The 19,721-nt window shown below is 41.9% G+C and overlaps 1 protein-coding gene across 1 annotated transcript in view; it reads right to left on the reverse strand.

The window, feature by feature from the left end:
- The window catches only part of Sorcs3 (sortilin related VPS10 domain containing receptor 3), a 278,227-nt gene that overhangs the window by 210,168 nt on the left and 48,338 nt on the right, over window positions 1-19,721 (reverse strand). Inside the window, exon 2 of the mRNA XM_050146022.1 lies at window positions 2,148-2,221. Coding sequence (XP_050001979.1) covers window positions 2,148-2,221 — 74 coding nt within the window. The remainder of the gene's footprint in view (window positions 1-2,147; window positions 2,222-19,721) is intronic.

Below are 19,721 nucleotides of genomic sequence, written 5' to 3' on the forward strand. Positions count from 1 at the left end.
GCACAAACTAAATACCTGAAGCACACATCTGAAACTGTCAAGTGTTCCTATGTTAATTTTTCCCTTTCAGTGACTTTGTGAAACAAGACAGTCTTCCAATGACATGCATGTGGGAAACATGGACAAATAAAGAACATTAAGGCCAAAGTTTGTTTTTCATCAAGAGAAATACACACTTCTAATTTTCTCAGAGAGGTAGAAGATATGCCTACCACATACACCAACCATGTGCTCTCAACACAAGTTGTTAAAATCCTTAGATAACCTTGAATTCTATCTTCGGTGGAAAAAAAACACAGAAAACTATGAGTTCTTTCTCCGTGACTCCTATGATACCTAAAAGAATAGTCACAGCAATTACGCGTCAGAAAGAAGAGAAGTGATAATTACAAAAATGAAACGCTCAGCTTTCACTTGGCTAGCCAGCACGGACACTAACTTTTATATTTCCCCATGGGGGCAGATGTGAAAGAAGCACAGAGTGGAGCACGGAGGAAATGCAATTATCAGGACCTCGGGATTTATTCTGTCTACTCCACAAAAGGAAGGAGTGGAGGGGCAGCAGCTGGAATATTCCTCTCTGGATCTTTGCAAAAGAAAGGAAAATGTCGTTCTCTGTCCACTCACTTCCATTCTGCAACGATGGCGTGGATCATGCTATCTACTCTGCCTTCTCCTTCCTCGGCCAACTGCATCACCAAGTTTATTCCAAAACAACAGAGGGATTTTGTTTTTCTCTTTTCTTGAATAATGACATTCTGAGAAATTGGTCCGTTTCAGCTGAGCATATACTGCTACAGTATCAGAGGACCCAATATTTCCTTTTTCTGTCTTAGTCTACTGTGAAAGATTAATAGTTCCAAAGATGAACAAAATAATAGTTATAATAAGAATTACAGATGAAATAACACTTGGTCTGCAAGAGGCAAAAATAGCAAAGGGCAGATCAGGTGTTGAGTAAGAGCAATTCAATTTCCTCTTCTAGCTCCACTAAACTGTGCACAGTAGGACTTAGTGGGTTGCTAGCCTATGCATGAGCAATTACTTCTGTAATTCTAGACATGGTTTTGTGGATACAAAGGAGAGCTGCTTGTTTGTAAGGTGGTTAGTGTGACTCTTCATGTGTTCAAGGTAGCTATAGTACAATCATCACCATCTCCAATTTATACAGACGTGAAGGGCATAAATGACAATCATGCGGCTTTTTAAGGGAAACTAGAATATGACATTTTAAATAAGTTGTATATAGGTAGTGCTTTAAAATGTTTTTTTATTATTTTTAATTAAGCATATGATCTAATGTATTATATATGTTGCCCAAGGCTTTCTCATCCCTATTTCTGTATCTATTGTTTCTGCTGAAGTAAGCAAGATTGAAGAATCTCACAATTATCAGGAAGTGTATAAGACAAATACTGAATTTTCTATAATATGGTAAGATAGTGTGCATGATTAAAAGAACATTAGTTAATAAAAACACGTTCTGATTAGAAGGAAGGGCTAATTTCCTTTTCAAAACATGAATTCACTTACAGAAGCATTTTACAACATATGCCCTACGGAGAGACTTCTAAAGTATCCATCAGTAGGGATAAAAGAAACAGACTCTACTGGCTTCAAGACAGCATGATGCTTCAGTTGGAGTTCCCTCTGTCTTCCCTATCCTAACACAGTCACAAGTCTGGAGACATAGCATTTCAAAGTTGTGACCTAAACATACTTGACTATAGAAATTCCTATGAAAAGACACAAATTGGATAGATTTTTTTTTTTACAGGACATCTTTGGCAAACAATGTTTTGCAGCACAGGTCCATAAAACATGTACATTTCCAACATGACCATAGCTTGGTTTCCGACCAAGAGCACCTGGTCATGAACTTTCTCTATCTCAGTGCTTTGCAAAGTAAATGCACACAGGAATTGCCAAGGAATGGTGTTCCAATTCCATAAATCCTGACATGGCCTCAGACTCTGCATTTCTAACAAATTAATGCTGCTGGTCCATGAACTCTTTTTGAACAGCAAAGAGCTCAGAGGCATTATCCCCCTAGAGTGGAAGGTGCCCAGAATTGCTTGGGCCACTTTGTTATCTCATTCTTTGTCTTTATCTAAGGGATGTTGAATGTTGGTACCCAAGATGCTTACCAGTAAAACCTGTTGGGTGTGATGCGCTCGTGCACGAGTTGCCATCGTCTTCCAAAGTCCATCGAGCTGTAAAGCTGAAAGACAGTGAAGCAAGGAATGAATTGAGTAAGTCAGTGGCCAAAAGTGCACATGAGCACAGGTGTGCCCCATACCACCACAGATGCCTCCCGTCCGATTCCAACAGCAGAGTGCCAGCACATCCAAGCAGACACCCCATTTTCAGATCAAAATACAAGAACGTTATTGTTCCTTGTTTATCATGGTGCCTTCTTCCTCTACTTGTTGTTAAGTGACTGATGCTTTTAATTTGAGTATAAAGGCAAGTCTTTTTTTTTTTTTTTTTTTTGCTTTAAATCTATTCCTCAATCCTTACATGTAGGACTCACCCTGAAGAATGTGGTGACAGGAAACAGGTGGGTTCTGCACTCTTAGGGGAAATGTTCATGTATATAAAAATGTCCACCAGTTGCTATCTGGTGATAATAATATATTCAATATATTAATTCAAGCTAATAATATATTCAACATATTGTGCTCCTTGACTTCTTTGCAATTTTGACATAACCTAGGTTAATATGAAGTGGAACTCTTTAATGCCACTAGAGATGCCAAGATGATGACAACCCCATGCCTTGACAAGATAGCAAGAATAAAACTATTTTAGAAAATTGCCCTCATCCAACCAAGGCCACCACAAATGTGGCATTCTCCACAAACAAGATAGATAGATAGATAGATAGATAGATAGATAGATAGATAGATAGATAGATAGATAGACAGACAGACATACAACAAAACAAACAGACAGACAGACACACAGATAAAACTACATGACAATACTGGCCTCCACATCTCTTCTTTCTCATCTCTTATTTTTACTTTGCACTTATCATAAGGTAAACATAGTATACATTTATTATTTATCTACTTTAGTTGTATTTATATGACTTTAATACAAACAAAATATCTGTGAAATATCCATTGCATTAACAATAATTTAAAAATAGAAACAGGCAGGCCACAACATATAGCAACTTGTGGAAGAAAACAAAAATCTAGATGATCTCCAGGACTCTGGGATAAATAATAAAGAATCTCAAGCCTGACTAGGATAATCAGATTCCATATCCATTTATGTTATGGGTGTAGTCTTACTCTTTATGGCACATTAAGGGTGGGCAACAACTTGGAAGAAACTGACCACGAGTCACTATCACACACGTGAATTAAAACATAAAACTGAATAAAAATGACAAGGAATAATGACTATGATAGTATTAATAATTCTACCATGTTGTGCTTTTCAGTATACCAGACCCAGCTGAAATGAAAGCTAGACGGTGATTAGTAACGCCAACTTATGTAGCACCATGAAAAATATGGTTTTCTATTAATAGAATTAATTACTTCCATAAACTTATATAAACATATAAATTGATATCATCGATATGTACTTCTGTTCTCCAAATAGCATGTAAGATAGTCATGGGTATATACTGTCAGTTCCATCTTGTATCTGAAGGGATCAACCTTTGATGCTGAAGGTTACTAAAGCAACCGCACAGAAAAGCGGGATGTCCTTCCTGATTCAACTGATCTTGTCCCTGCCACAGCACACCAACTCTACAGCAGGTCTCACAGTGTTTATGCAAACTCTGCTCTCCCTCCATGACTAAGCACTAATTCCTATGCCTCCAATCCTCTGTGTAGGGAAAATAGGCAAAACCAGTCCCTGCTACTCCTATACTCCTTTATGTATTAGCTTAGTGAATAAAGCAATATTGACTTTAAACTAGTAAGTTATATGACATATAACAGCAAATCTTACTATTTTATTGAAAAAATAATTATTATATACATTATTTGTTTAAAATGTCCAATGGGATATTTTTAAGTGTGTTTACGTTGTGAAATGATAAAAATATGTTCAATAAACCCATTACATCAAGTTACCATTTGCATAGTAAAATACTTAAAATCTACTCTTATAGAAATAATGAAACACAGAATGCATTTATGTCACTATTTTGAGAAACAGATCATCAGAACTCAGTTTTTCTGTACATATAAATGTTTCCATTTGGTTAGATTTCCCCATGCCACCTCTTGGTCTGTGCTGGCCATCTACTCTCAGCTATTCTTAAGCTATTTAGCTTAAGATTAGCTAAGTCAATGGCATTGTATGGAATTCCTGTTCTTCACATATAATTCTTTAAAAATCAAATATGTAACTCTTGTAAGAATACATACAGGTATGCCATGTGTTAGGCAAATTGGTACTGAACACGCCACCCCCCACAGCACACACACATGCACACATGGAAAGACAGACTTAAATTATTGACAGAAGTAGAAATGGAACAGTAAGGTTTCATGAAGAAATAAATCCTCAACTGGTCCTTTAGAGATGGCTAACACAAGTATCTAGGAAGTCGAACAGATTTATGAAGTAGAAAAAACAATAAGAGCAAAGGGACCAAAATGACCAATGTCCTAAACTTGGCTTATTGAAAAATACTTAGATTAAAGAAGGGATATGATGACTGTTGTTGGCTAAAAAGAGGTAGCCTTTTCCCACCCACCTAACTTCTGATCTATCTTTTTATAAACTAGATTATATCTATTTTTTGTTTCTATATAGTATCTATTTTCATATGGAGATGAGATAGAGAGGTTTTATGAGGACCAGACCAGTAATTGGGAAGAAGGTATAAATATACCGCATTGCAAGAACTGACTTTTTCAAATAGGGCTTCAAGAGGTAACTTCCTTCCTTCCCATGGCAGATATCTATGGGCCAGACTGAAGATGTGTGTCCCCTAATTCAGGAGGCTCCTGAATGAGTGTCATAACTGTACTAATAGGAATTAGAACAACTGATATATAGGAATATAGGAATTAGTAGAAACTTATCCTTTGTTAGGCTTGAGTCTAGCATAGCAAAGAGATAACTATGCCGTGTCTTCCTCCACTGACAAGCCAGGCAAAGACCAAGAGGTTCTCTCTGACATGCTGCAGTCTCTACCCTTAGGGGAGGTTATCAGTCCCTTTGCCACACGGGGTCTTCTGGGAGGACAGTGCTTTCCAGGACCCATTCTTCAGGGAAGTATGCCTCCTCTCATCACATGACCTTCCTATCACAGAAAGAACGAGCAGTACTGGCCCCTCCCTTGTCTCTGTTTTGCTTTTTCAGCTTTTCATCTTGACTGATGGGGGAAAATTAGATTGAATTTCTGCCTATGGGCAGATTCAGATGAACAGAAAGAACAGGCTCCCATTCATCAAGGCCCTGGACTTAGCTAACTTCTCTCTCAACGTAAAGTGAGTTGCTGAGTCTTAAATGTATTTTTATTCTATCATAAGACAAGCCTTTCCAGCCTCTTCATTCATAGACTTGCTCACCCTCTCCATTTAATTATTCATACACGCATCCACTTATTCACAGAAAGCCTGCAGAACAACTATCATACTGCTGGCACTCAACTAAGAGCTAGGTGACAAAGAGGAAAAGCATGATGGCCAGTAGGTGACAAAATTGCATGTAATAATCTGTCCTGAATTGTATGTCATCTCTGAGAAACTATTGGAAAAGTAGGATTTTCTTCTTTGTATCATCTTCACTTATTAGGAAGCCCTGTGACTCTTATAATTAAAACTGTAACTTCCAAAAAGGAGTGAAATAGTGATTTTGCAAAACGAAGTGTAAGAAGAACATTAATGGTATGAAAACATTCATGATATACTATTTAAATACACAATGTTTACTCAAGTATTATAAGCTCAAAATATACTAGAACAAATAAGTCAAAAATATTATCAATGGCCATCTCTAGATTATAGGTCAATGAATAATCTCTCTCTCTCTCTCTCTCTCTCTCTCTCTCTCTCTCTCTCTCTCTCTCTCTCTGTGTGTGTGTGTGTGTGTAACCATCATTTTTAGTTATTCTGCAGTGGATGCATGTTATACTTCAGCAATCATGTATGTTTTATTCTACATATATTTTATACAGAAAGGTTTGTTACAAGAAACATACTATTGTATTTTTATTCTTAAAATTAAGAATTAAAACCAAGGTTGTTTTTTTTTCATGAGGGAGCTAGAACTAGACATCACAGGACATTTCCCACAGAACAGCATTTCCCCTAAGCTGTCATACATGGCGGTGCACTCTTCACTGGAGAAGCAGCATCAACTCACAGGGTACTTACACAGTCAACATGTTTTCATCTTTAAATTCCACGAACAACACTGAAATATAAGGTGTTTTGTAAATAGTAAAAACACTTCAATCAAACCTTTCTGTAAAGTGCTACTACATATGTGAAACCATATTCTCTTTTATATTCCACTTCATGCTACCTCCTGACAATAATATCATCCCTAGACATCACTGGAAATCAGATGATCTTTTTTCCTTTTCCTATATTTAAGATGTGTGTGTGTGTGTAAAATTCTTTTTCCTATCTTTGATGTATCAAGATACAGATATAGATATATAATTAAATGGCTTCGCATTTCCTAACAAACATCTAGTAACAATAATAACAGCAACAACAACAAAAACAAAAAACAACACGCTCCAGAATGAGGCATCGGCGAAGCTGGAAATATGGAAGAACAAGCTCTTTTCCTTATTGATTGAGTTATTAGCTCCCTAGTTATATCCTCCTGCCAGGGAATGGCATCTGAGAGCTGATGGACTAAAGAGGCAATTTAATCAACAGAATCTTCTGTGGGGAGAGCGGCAGGTTATACCTGGAATTTAAATTCAATAAAATAATGCGAGATCTCTAGAAGTATCAGGTATTACTATAAGCTGACAGAGAGACATGGCGAAGTCCTCTATTGCCAGTGTATGGAAAGGTTATTTCTATGTGCAAATAGGGTCTTTGCAGATGCAATGAGGGAAAATTGAGATAATTAGGGTGACTCCTTATCCATGTGACTTGTGTCCACCTATGGGAAAGACAGCAGCCCATGGAGGACAATGGAAAGTCACAGAGAGGGATCGTCACATGAAGACAGAGGGTCAGAAAAAAGCAACTGTAAGCCTCTGAGGACTGACAAGTCACTAGACACTAGCAAAGGGAAAGGCAGGGGAGGGATCCTCGGTAGGTTTGCAACTCCACCAATGTCTTGATTTTAGAGTTCTACCCTCCAACGACACGAGACAATAGGTTTCTGTGGCTGTAATCTCATGGTTTGCGGTGTTTTGTTGTGTCAGTTCTAGGAAAGTACCGCAGGCATCGCATCCCAAGGGAGCAGGCGGCTGGAAGGAGAGCATGATCACTTCTCGATGCATCTCTGCAGCTGCCTTAGCTACATGGGCGAGTGTCTGGTTTAGAGTCAGATTGTTGTCTCTGTGATGGAAAGACATATACTCATCATTTATCTGCCCCATGGATTTTCAGAAATCCTGAACCCCAAAGACATTTTTTTTAAGAACGCTGGATTGATAGTAATCAGGAGGAAATAACAAACATAGTCACTTAGAGGCAACAGAATATGTGTTTTCAGAGGCGAATTTGGTGTCAGGTCAGCTTCCCTCCAGACAACTGAGAAGGAAAGGGTACACTGGAACACATCCATATAGAAGGTCTCAGTTACAGGAAGTCTATACTCAATGCTTAAATGCTCACAAAAGTCTACAGAATTTAGGTGACTTATACTTATGAAAAATGTTGTCTCTGAAATAAAATAAGCAAGCTAGGTGTAAAGGTCAATGGCAGGGGGATTCTCTAAAATTTACAAAACCATTGGATCCGTTCCCATCAACTCTAAATCAATCTCTCTGCGTGTGTCTCTGTCTGTCTGTCTGTCTGTCTGTCTGTCTGTCTGTCTCTCTCTCTCTCTCTCTCTCTCTCTCTCTCTCTCTCACACACACACACACACACACAAAATGCTCTCTGCCTTTTTCTTTGGTAGCACAAAGGTAAGTGTGGGAGGGTTTGGCTACCCAATAAGGGGCTGCATGGAGAAGCACTGAATTACAGCCAATGTTTTTAGAAAACAAAGAGAATTCAGGACCACATAGCTCCAGAGGGCCATTCCAACACGTGCCTCTACTTGCAGCATCAAACAATCTCTCAAGAATCTTTGGTTTCATTGTCAGTGAGGACAAACCCCATGCAACACTCCCTTAAGTTCTAGAGGACCGACTACCGCCTTTGTTCTCAGTCCTTGGGAGACAGATATTTTCCCCAGGAAGACATCTATCTCAAAGAGACATACGCTGGTCCCTCAGCTCTGTCACTCTACACAGGGAAATGCTTTTCTTCCCTTCTTGAAGAAAGCCATTGTTTTTTTTTTTAATCTTTCAGTCTGATGGCTTCCTTTATTCACTACTTAACAAATACAAATCATACATCAATTAAGAGCCAACCATTATGTTTTGGTTGGGGGCTACATCTCTATATAAAATGTGCAAAACCCGTCTACCTTGAAGGATCTTACAATCAAGTGAAGATAAAGAACAAGACCCTGCATCCCATAGCACAGAGCTTGAGGGTTGTGAGAGAACAGTATTGTTATTTGTACTTGTTAGACACTGGCTCATCTTGCTGGCACTTAAGACAGAGAAAAAGATCCTTGCTTACTCCAGAGGAAGATTTTTCTCATTTATATTGAAACACTGGGTCCTCTGGGCTGTCTTTTATTTTCCTGCTTTTGCTAGAGATGAAGGTTCAGAAAGAGTTTCTCTTTCCTCTCAAATTTAAGGGCAGCACAGGGTAAAGGTGATGACAGCCAGCAGAAGGCATTTCATCTGCAACGCTGGTAAGAAGCAGAACCCACGGGGAGAAAGCCCCATCCAACACTGGGCTTAGCTGCACTTTATCTTAAAGAGAGCTGATCCAGTATCATTAGGTTTTATTATGTTTCAAGGGATCCGAAAAACTCAGATTTTTCTTTGAAGTCTTCATTTAATAATAGTTTTGAAAACAATTCAAACATCTAAAATAATTCAGCAGAAACAAGATATGATTTGACCCAGATGACAAGATGCTGCCTCAAGGCCTCTAGTCTCATCGTCCCTGTACACTTGCCTCAATAAGTATGGTGGCTAGATTTTAGAAAATAAAATATGCAATTATCAATTAATTTGAATTTTATAAAAAACAATATTAGTAACACTTTATGTGTACCTCATGAAATAATAGATACACACTTGGTATTTGAATTCAAATTTAATTGAGCATCTCATATTTTGTCTGAGAATCTCCCCCACAAAGTTTCTTTTATCCCATTTCTAAGTCTCTAGATTATAGAACACATTCCCTTTAAATATGTGTATTATTCTTTAACATTGGAATTGTTATTGACTGAGTTAGCTGGGAATCTTGGAACTGACAAATTATCACCTGTAGTCAGTAAATTGAGAACATTTTATTCGCCAGTATATTTAGTATTATCTGAATACCTACTATGTGCTAGGCTTAAAGCCTTACAATTCCACGTGTGATGAAACTTATGAGTAACAGAGCATTCTGATATCCTTAGAAAGTCAACACCTAGGCAGGAAGAGAGGTGGGCCGGCAGATAGGTGCTGTGCACAAGACTCAAGAAGCAGGGAAGAGCATGCTCAGCTTGGCCCTCTGGGATGGCTCAAAGTTGAGTCACCATGGATGCGTCGGCTTTGTCCTGAAGTTTAGTCCCACTTCACTCTTGCAGATAACCAGGATGAAGCGTTCTTATCATTAGGAGAGACGCTAGAAATAAAACAAAAGGATGATGTCATCCCCTCCAAGAGTACAGTTCACTTGGCCCAGATTGCCGTGCACTGATCCAAGGGCCAGTCCTCAATGGTAAAGCAGAGATGGAAAGAGAGCCAAAGGACATGGTCTAAAGGGTTCAAGAGGAAGGGAGGGAGACACCATGACAAAAGCAGGCTGTGAGAGTGTAAGAGACCTGGAGACTGGCTTTTAGAGTGAGGGAGACTAAAACAGGGAAGTAATGTAAGCGTCTTTATTTGTCATAAACGCAAAAAAGCAAATTATAATTATAGATCAAGGAAATGCTTTTAGAGAAAACTTCGTAAAATCTGAAAGAAGCTGGGATGGAGGTGGTGGCAGGGCATCCTATGGATAAAACAAACAATTCCATACTCAGCTCTTCTCACGGCTCTCTGTCAAAGCAGACCTAAACACCAAAGGGAATAAGGAATTCCACCAGGAATCTGAGGTTTGACCTTGAGCTGTTTGAACTGGCAAATGTGCCCATATCTCTCATTCTCAACCTAAAAATTCTGAGCATATTTTGCAGTCTTTTCTAAAATATGCATGTGCTTAGAATCAAGTATAAAATTCTTCACAAACCTTCAACTCCCTGGATCATCTAGAAAAGCATCCTTTACCTATGGCACTCCTATTTCAGTTCTTCCTGCACAGGGGAGTATTTTTCCAGGTCTACTTTGAGGAAAAATGCCAGATACAGAACTAGGGACAGCATATCATGTCTAGAGGGAATGCTTCAGACTAGCTCCCTAGGTATAACATAAGACACTAGAAGAGAAATATCCCATCTATGATTTTGACTTCTCCAAATGCTCCCAGAAGTTACATTAAGCTGGCTAGCCATGTAGGACCAGAGAACCATCACTTTTAACAACTATAAGAAGCTCCGGAGATGGTCCAGACAGGCGCTTTAACACACATGGGTGATGCATCAGAGAACCTGGCAGACCTACGTAATGACACAGCTGGTTAGCTGTGAAGTGAAATTCAAAACCTAGTGGCCCAACTCGAGCTCAATGTTCATTTTACTGAAAACTATGATGACTTTTTTGGTAGTTGCTTGATGTTAAAAGGAAAACAAGTTCATATAACCTTGGAGGAATAACGGCTCATTTTGGACCAGCCGTGAATGGCTGACATTGTATCCTGAGTTTAGCTAGCTCCTTTATTTACAAATCATTTTCGCAATTCATTTCATCCTCTTTTATGCTGGAGAGTATTTTCTCGGCTAATAGTCATGTAAGACAATCCTGCAAACAATTTATGTAGTATTTACTAAAATTCATTCTTTTGTCTCCACAGTCCTATTCCCTTGACCATTTCCCTCTGCAATCAGAGTCTATTCATATTTATATATTACAATTCAGAAATGTCTCATATTAAGCCATACCCTTTGAGCAAGAAGGCTTGTTTCTCAGCGAGGTGAGATGACTGCACTGGTGTGATTCACATTCTCCTCCCTGCCTATTACCCATGTTTCCTCTTTCCTTAATGGCTTTGGCTTCATATAGCGCACTATTGTTAACGTGATTTCCTGCCCACTTTCCCAGCCCTCGACACTGCCCAATTGGCCTTAACCTCTAATCCAAGTTCACATTTGTTTTTTTCTTCCCAGAGGCCTAGATCTACCGAATTCTAAGAAAGGAGAACTTACATTTTAGATCATGTTTAATTTAAATCAATATCTCTGTCTAAACAATAACAGCCACCTTCGGTTCAGAAGAAATGAAGACTCCACTGTCCTTGTTGAAGGAAACACATGTCTCTGTGGAAATACAGGCATCCAAAGTTGCTTAGGTTTTTAGGAGTAAGACTGTGTCAGAAAATTTAAGTTCATTCAAACGCAAAATCCTTTGATTTTAAAATATTTTTGAAATTAAACTATAATTGCATCTTCCCCTTTTCCTCTCTCCAACTGTTCCCATGTGCCCCCACACTGCTCCCTCTAAAATTCATGTACTCTTGCCTATTTTTAAATTGGTGTGATATATTTTTTCAATCCTAATTAGAAGTAAAATAGTGTGTATTTCAAAATCATTTTTTCATAACATTTTTACTGACTATTTGGGAATTTCGCATATGAGCCTCAAGCGCAGTCACTTCCCAGTCCTCCCAGGTCTTCCTCCCCACTCTTGGGATCTCCTCCCACAAAAGAGAAAAAAACAAGGAAAAATTTAAAATGTCCAATTCATGCTGTCCACGTACTCACTGGAGCATGGTCAAATTCCCTGTGGCCAGCCCCTTAAAGATAACCGAGTCCTCTCCACCTGTACGTCCACTGGAAGCCCTCAGCTGTGGAGACCTTACCACATTTTTTAAGATTTCTCTTCAATGGCTATCTGTCTAGGCTGTTCCATGTTGGGGTGGAGGTGGGGTGAAGGTTGTCACAGAAGCCTTCTATGCCCCTCCTTCTCAACTGAGTCTGTGTTCACCAAAACCACGACAAAAGTAGCTTCCTTACCCTTTGCAGTATGTGGGAACACGGATCATGGGCTTATATGTGGTTTCTAGCAACAACACAGACCGAGGACATCCACATGGTCTCCAGTGTCACACATACCATAGACCTGAGCATGGTCTCCAGTGGCCGTATCAACCATGGATATCACATGGCCTTCTGTCGCTGCATGGGCCACGAACCTTATTATAGCTCTTGGAGGCAGCACAGGCCAGGGACGTCAACAGGGCTTCAGGCTGCAGCACAGGCCATGGATATCCACATGGACCCCAGCTGCAGTAGGACCACAGACCCAGACACAGCCCTCGGCAGCAGCATGGGCCTAGATAAAGTCATTTACTCAGAAGTAAAACAAAGGACAGAAAGAACCCTGCACCCCTGAGCACCTGCACTTCTGCCTACCCGCACCCCTACACACCTGTACCTCTGTACACCTGTAGCCCTGCACATCTTCACTCCTGCACACCTGTACCCCTGAGCACCAGCACCCCTGAACACATGCACACCTGTACCCCTGCACACATGCACTCCTGCATCTCTGCACACTTGTACCCCTGCACTCCTGTACCCCTGCACACATGCACTCCTGCATATCTGCACCCCTACACACATGCACTCCTGCAGCCCTGCACATCTGCACCCCTGCACAAAGCATTTGTCCCTGGCCCAGCATATGTCACCTAGATTATCTGACATAGTATAATTAATTGTGGGATACTGTTTTCTGTCCCCATCTCCAGAAGGGGAACGTCGAAGCTCCATGGTATTATAAGTTTGATCAGAATTCCCAAGGACAATTCCAGAAAAGCTGACTTCAAATTCGACAAGCATAGCGGTCTGAGCCGCCATTCGGAATGAACGAAGGATTTTAAGAAAGCAAATGAAACACTGAAGAAGCTCACAAGTTCACCCTGAGAGGAAAGACACGGGACAGAAAACTGACCAGCTAGTAAGGAGACTGAGAGTGGTTTCCGACTGTGGGAAAGGGTTGATCTGGGTGGGCTATAGCCAAGCGTTCTTCCCCATGGTGTCAAATGGCAGAAGGAAGACCAAAACCTGCCATTCAGATTGAAGCGAAAGTGGGCTTTATATAAGAAATAATATTCTATGACAAGAACTCTCTACGGCCAGGAGGAGCGGCCTCACATCTCAGCGGGTTCTCCCGGGAGTCAGATGATGCGTCTGAGCAGAAGACGGATGAACACTTTGATTAAGGCGATATTATCAGGAAATTAAAGTGTCAGACAGGGTTTAAACTTGATGAGTTCTCTAGTCCCTTCAGGTAGGTATGTGGGTGTTTGATTCTTCATCCAAGAGCAATAATCTTAGGCATAGAACCCAGGAGGTATGCACTACTAATGTTTCCTTAACGTTTGTGCAAGATGTTTTATGAAGGAACCTGCTTGCTGGGGAGAGCCCCAAGACTGTGAGGCACCTGTGTAGATTTATCCCTCCAGGAAGCGAGTCCTTCATTTGTCAAGGAGTCTTAGCATCTCCTGGAGGAGCTACTGTGAATGGCACTGCCCCACTCTGTGCGGTCTCTCAGAATAGTGGACCAGTATGATGGTGGGGATGCTAACACTGCCAGGTAAGCACTTCTATGCTATTCTATCGGAGGTAAGAGAGCCCTATCCTGTAAGCAAATCCAAGCGGGACCAGAGAAGTCACCCAGCCAACCTTAGAGTAGTGAGCAGCAATAGCTGCCTGAACGTTTTAGTTAGCTGACACACAGACCTATGTGCAAGCTCGAGCTGCGTGATTAAACCAGTTGTGCTGGCTTGAAGTGGTGTGTGTGTGTGTGTGTGTGTGTGTGTGTGTGTGTGTGTGTGTGACCTACGTGCAAGCTCGAGCTGCATGATTAAACTAGTTGTGCTGACTTGAAGTTGTGTGTGTGACATGTTCATGTGCACATGGCTATGTATGTCTGTTTCTGTATGTTGAGACTCTATACTTGTGTGTCTGTTCATGTGTGTGTGTAGGGGCACATTTTATGTGGGTGCACATGTACACGTGTATACATACTTATAAAGGTCAAAGGTTAACCTTGTAGGTTGTTTTTCAGGTGTTGTCCACTTTTCTCAGGTGTTGTTGATTTTCTTTTCTGAGGCAGGCTCTCTCACCATCCTGGATCCATGGGTATCCCCTTCCTTAGAGATCAGATTACAAGCACATGCCATCATTCCCCCCTTTTTCAGGGATCAGATACAGGTTTACACAGCTGAAAGGGAAGTATTTCACTACCTAAGCTCTCTCCACAGCCCTGGAAGAAGACTGTAACTCCCTCCATTTTCTCATGTCAGTAAGATGAAGGGCTGGCTCCAGAATCACAGCTCCTGAACTTTAGGGTACCCAAGGCACTTCTTCATGGACAATGTACAACTGAGTCACATCCTAGAATTTCAAACTCAGTGGGTCAGACCTGAAGCCCAGATGTTTGCAGTTTAATAGGCTCTCAATGCTGATGGGTTACGTAAGGAAAATTTGTTCTAGGTAATTCTCGATGACATTTAGATATTTCTGAACAGGCTCAAAACATCCCAGATGGGCAAGGCCAACTGAGTACCTCGAGTTCTTAGCAATGAGAAGATCATTCGCATATTCTTTCAGGACCCACTAGAGCAGTGATTCTCAACCCTCCTAATGCTGTGACCCTTCAACACAGTTCCTCATGTTGCGGTAACCTGAAACCATAAAGTTATTTTTGATTCTACTTTATAACTGCAATTTGGCTACTGTTATAACTATTTGTAATGTAAATATCTGTATTTTTTGAGCCCTTTTGGCGCCACCTGTGAAAGGACCACTTCACACCACTAAGGGGGTCACAGCCCACGGGTTGAGAGCCAGTGTGCTAAAATCAAAGATGTGACCTCTGGCTCCTAGGAACCTGCTCCCACCTCTATCTGGGGGCTTCAAGCACAGACCCAGAATGTCTGCTTCACTTGAGACCATTCTGTTCAGCTACCACCACTGGAATGTGAAGAGCCAGCAAAAATATAGCCTCAGCTAAAATCAAGAGCAACAGCTGGGCTTTCTGCCTTGAAAGTACAATTCATTTATTACACAGATAATTAGGCTTCTTTCTCAAAGCTACGGTGATTGGCTCTGTGCGTAAAGCACGGAGCTCTGGCAAGATCTGCACGCTGTCTTCTAATGCATCTCTGCCCTGGATGCTAAAATGAGCTGGGGGCATCTGCTGTGTGGTTCTTCTGTTTGAGACTTTAAAGATCTATCAGTGGCTCTCAACTCTGAGTGTCCTGAAATTTCCAACAACACTGACATCTTAGCCCCATAAAATTAAAAAAATAAATGATTAAAAATGAAATCTAGACTTTTGGGGAATAGACTACCTGGGCCCAAGTGTTCTTCTAGTCCCCTGGTAGGAGAAATACGGAGGAATAGTTTAGTATCATTGATATAAAGAAAAGGTACCAAACTATGACCCATGAATTGACTTTGTAAAGGAAAGCTGAGTAAAAACACCTCCAGACATTTTCACCTAGCAATGAGTTGTGATGGAGAACACCTGGCCATCCAAATGCAACCATTTTCAATCCAGTCTTTGGCCTGCCACTGTTCTGCAATGCTGATCTTAAACAGTGGTTAAAGGCTCTGGAGCGCTTCCACACTTGGATTCATATCCCTTTGACCTCATTTCCAAGGCTGGGCTCCTAACGCACAGAGTAACATGAAGAACACATGTATAGGAAATGTTCACATGGTGCCAGGCACTAGGTCCAGGGCAGTGTGTCATCTCCTAACCTTCCCACCCTGGATAGAGGACCTCTAGTTATCTTTATGTTAGGGAACAAGTAATACATTTTGGGAGAAGACCAAACCACTTGTTCTACTATACAAAGAGAGCATGACAGTCAGGTTCAAACCTAACTATGTTCAGGTCCTATGTGATCAAAGACTATACCCCCCATAATTCCCAGCACAGACACAGGGAGCTTCTGAGTCAGAGCACGGTGTGAGCTTTGTTGAGCTACCTCAAGGGAATGAGACCTGTAATCGCTCCGCAAAGTGCCCGGCCAGCCGGGTCATTAACATAATGAAATGAAAATCCCTGGAAAGGGGAGTTGCTACATTGTAGCTTTTCCATAATAATCCCTTGGCTACAATCAACCCTTCTGGGAAACAGACCTAATTAATCCCTGGCTTCATGAAGTTTACATGGTAGCAGAAAAACGGGCAATAAGCAAAATTTATATTTCTATAATCCTAACTACACATTTGCACACAGTTGTTTTTTGCTAGTTTCAGTAGTTACACTCTGCAAAGTTGTGCTGATGTAATAAAATAAATGCTAAAACATTGCTTCTACAAGTAATGCGGGATTAAGCCTCTGTGAGTCTCTAGACAAGAGATTTTCCCAATGAGTATATGGCCTTGTTTCGGGTGTGTTTCCTCTCAAAGGCACCTAACTTAACGTCCGTTGTTGATTCACAAGCGTGGACCTTGTAATAAACAGCACTCGAGGCGTCAGAAGCTTATGCGGCAAGCCCGTTTACTCGGCAAAGCACATCACAGCCTTACCGCGCTTAGGAGCATCGCACAGCCCCTCTGCACTGTGCCTGAGGATCGCTTTAAGTACGAGAACATTTGCAGTAGCAGAACTGTGGTGGCAAACGTGGTGCCGTGAGCAGACTGTTAGCAGCAGGAGAGCTGAGACAGGAAGCGGAGTGCCCTTGTTAAGCCTCTGTGGGAAATCTGGATGCCGGGTGACTCATACTTTCTGCACTGTTGATGCCCAGGACTTCTGGGATTTACAAGTATGTTTCGGCAAGTCAGCAAATTGACACATAACAAAATCCATGAATAATGAGGACCAGCTATGCGATGCCATGCAGGAAGAGCCAAGGCTGTTCAAGCTGGATGAGGGCACGGCGCTTAAGAGAAACTTGTCTCAGTGGCCAGAGCAGACCTCTCTGAGGAGCTCACCAGACAGAAACTGGGTAAAATGAAGGGGTGATATGTGAGCATCTGGATAAAAGAGCCACCTGGAAGGAAAGGGTGACAAGGGGACAGTCCTAAGTGGGTGCTTCCATGGTGCATATGAGGAACGCCACAGACTTGCATGGTTCAAGCAGGAGACATACAAGTAAATAAATTAAGAGGAAAGGCCAGGAGGGAGCCTCAGGATCCTTCCAGGACCAATCTCCAGAGCTCTGTTTGGGGAGAAAGCTGTATACTGTTAATAGAAGAACAAGGATCACTGATGGCTCTCTAGGAGCAGAGTGGAGGAACTGTGGGTCTCGCAGGGACAGGAGCAGCAATGCCCGCATACATTCAGGAAGAAGGGATGCAACATGTACTGGAAGGCCTAAGATAGGCCCAGGGATAGACTGGAAAGCACTGTAGGAAAAACCAGTAAGACCAGAGAACAGAACAGCTGTGAGGTGTGAGGGTAACAGAGAAGTCACAGGTGTTAGGAGGTTTGGGTCTCATTAACACAGTAGTGGGGGAAGAAAAGAGAGCTGACCACGTTTGGGCTATGTCTTTAAAATGGAAGCGGGGAGCATTGTTGCATTGCAGATAGATTTGATAGAAACAGACGACTCAGGGAAGATGCTAAGGTTTGTAGCCTGCAGAAAGGAGCACTGCTTGCTCTAATTCAGTTCAGAGCTGGAAGGAGTCTGCTGCTGTTGGGCTGAGCAGCCAGCTCTGTGGGTAAAAACATGAGGACCTGAGTTTAGATCCCTAGAACCGACAGAAAGACATACGTGCAAGCACACGTGAGTCTGTAATCCCAGGGCTCCTGTGAGACACAAGACAAAGACAAAAGAATCCCAGAAGCTAATGGGCCAGCTACCCTGGCCTATGCAGCAGCCAAAACAAAGAAACCCTGTCTCAAACAGGGTAGAAGTAGGTAGTGACACCCACGGCTTTTCTTCTGACCTCCACATGAGCACTGTGGCACACTTAGGCCCACACTCACACACATGAACACATGGACACAAAACATGCACATTCAAAGATTAAAAAAATAAAAAACAAAGAGCTGCATCCATTGGCTTATTCTTCAGCTTGCGTGTATGTGCTTCCGAGAAAGGAATTACAGAGAAATGTCAGGTCTCAGCTAGTATTTATAAATCACCTACCACGTGTGCTCTGCTGGGTCCGGAAGATAAGACAGAAGCACCAAACAGCCTCCCAGGAGGATTGGAACTCTGCTGTTGGGGGGGGGGGGGTAGGGCAAAGACACAGGTGACTTACTAAAAGAAGAAATACTGTCACAAGTTCTGAAGCCCGAAACTGTCAACAAAAAAAAAAAAAAAATGCTGAAGGTTTCAGGTAAATAATTCCGGTGTGAAAGTCAAGAGCTTTCCACTGTGTTGAGAAGTCCCTGGTTTCTAGACCCGAGAAGCATGGTTGTTCTGGCTTTGGAAACACGATAGCTTTCAGCTTAGGTGCCTCCGGGGCTCCTAGAGCCAACTCTGGGAAACAGGCGAAGAAGAAATTTAACCGGCTATGTCAGCCCCACCCATACGCTAAGCGCAGCATAGGACAGCTGATAATGTGAGGTTCCGTACACACTGACTCTCCCTTCCACCGACGGGGCTCGACTCCAGATGCACCTGTTATTTTTTCAAAGTGAAACCAAGCGAGATGCCAGCAAAGCTCAAAGCCAGTGCACAAGGGAATTGCGTCCACAAGCAAAGCACTCAAAGCTCCCAGGTTTGAGCAAGGAAAACAAATAGCCCTCTTGAGGAGCGTCTCTGCTGACGGCAGGGCACTCTTCTCCTATGAGTTTGTTGCTACCTTTGTTTCTGGTCCCAGCACTGACAGAGAAGAAACTGAAAAACGAGGCACATTCCTCTCCCTCAGACCCCTCAGTGCAGCCGTTAGAGGCAACGTTTTCAAAAAGAATTTCCTCTAGAAAACCAAGAGGGAAATAAACAAAGACAACGTTAAAAAAAAATATGTAACAGTGTGGTGCTCACAAAGCAAGGGTCCTTGACCCCACAATAGCTCCGAGTGCTACTCCGCACACCCGCAGGCCCCATTCCATTGCACGTTTTGTTTGAAAGCTCCACTTGCAGGAGTCCCTAAAGAGAGGTGCTGCCCAGGCTTTCACACACTTGGCTTCCCCGCTACCTCTCTGTCCGGAGTGAGAATTCATACCCAGTGGCTCTGTAGGAGAAAAACAAGAAGAGACGTGGGTTTCTAGGCGCCTCCCCACGTGCCAACAAACAAAGCAGAAGACCCAAGTTACTCCATTTCCCTGCCCTCTCTCCCATCCCCATGTCCTGGAATCTTTGTACTTCCTGGTTGGGGGAGGCCAGTAAGATCAATTCCGGAGTTCCCTCTGGCTGATGACTTGCGGCTTTGTCAGCCACTTTATGTCAATGGTGCCCGTCATTCAGAGAACAGCAAAGCCT

This window comes from Alexandromys fortis, unplaced genomic scaffold (assembly GCF_014885135.2).
Source record: "Alexandromys fortis isolate MF-2015 unplaced genomic scaffold, M_Fortis_MF-2015_v1.1 scaffold_16, whole genome shotgun sequence".
In the NCBI taxonomy this organism is placed as follows: Eukaryota; Metazoa; Chordata; class Mammalia; order Rodentia; family Cricetidae; genus Alexandromys; species Alexandromys fortis.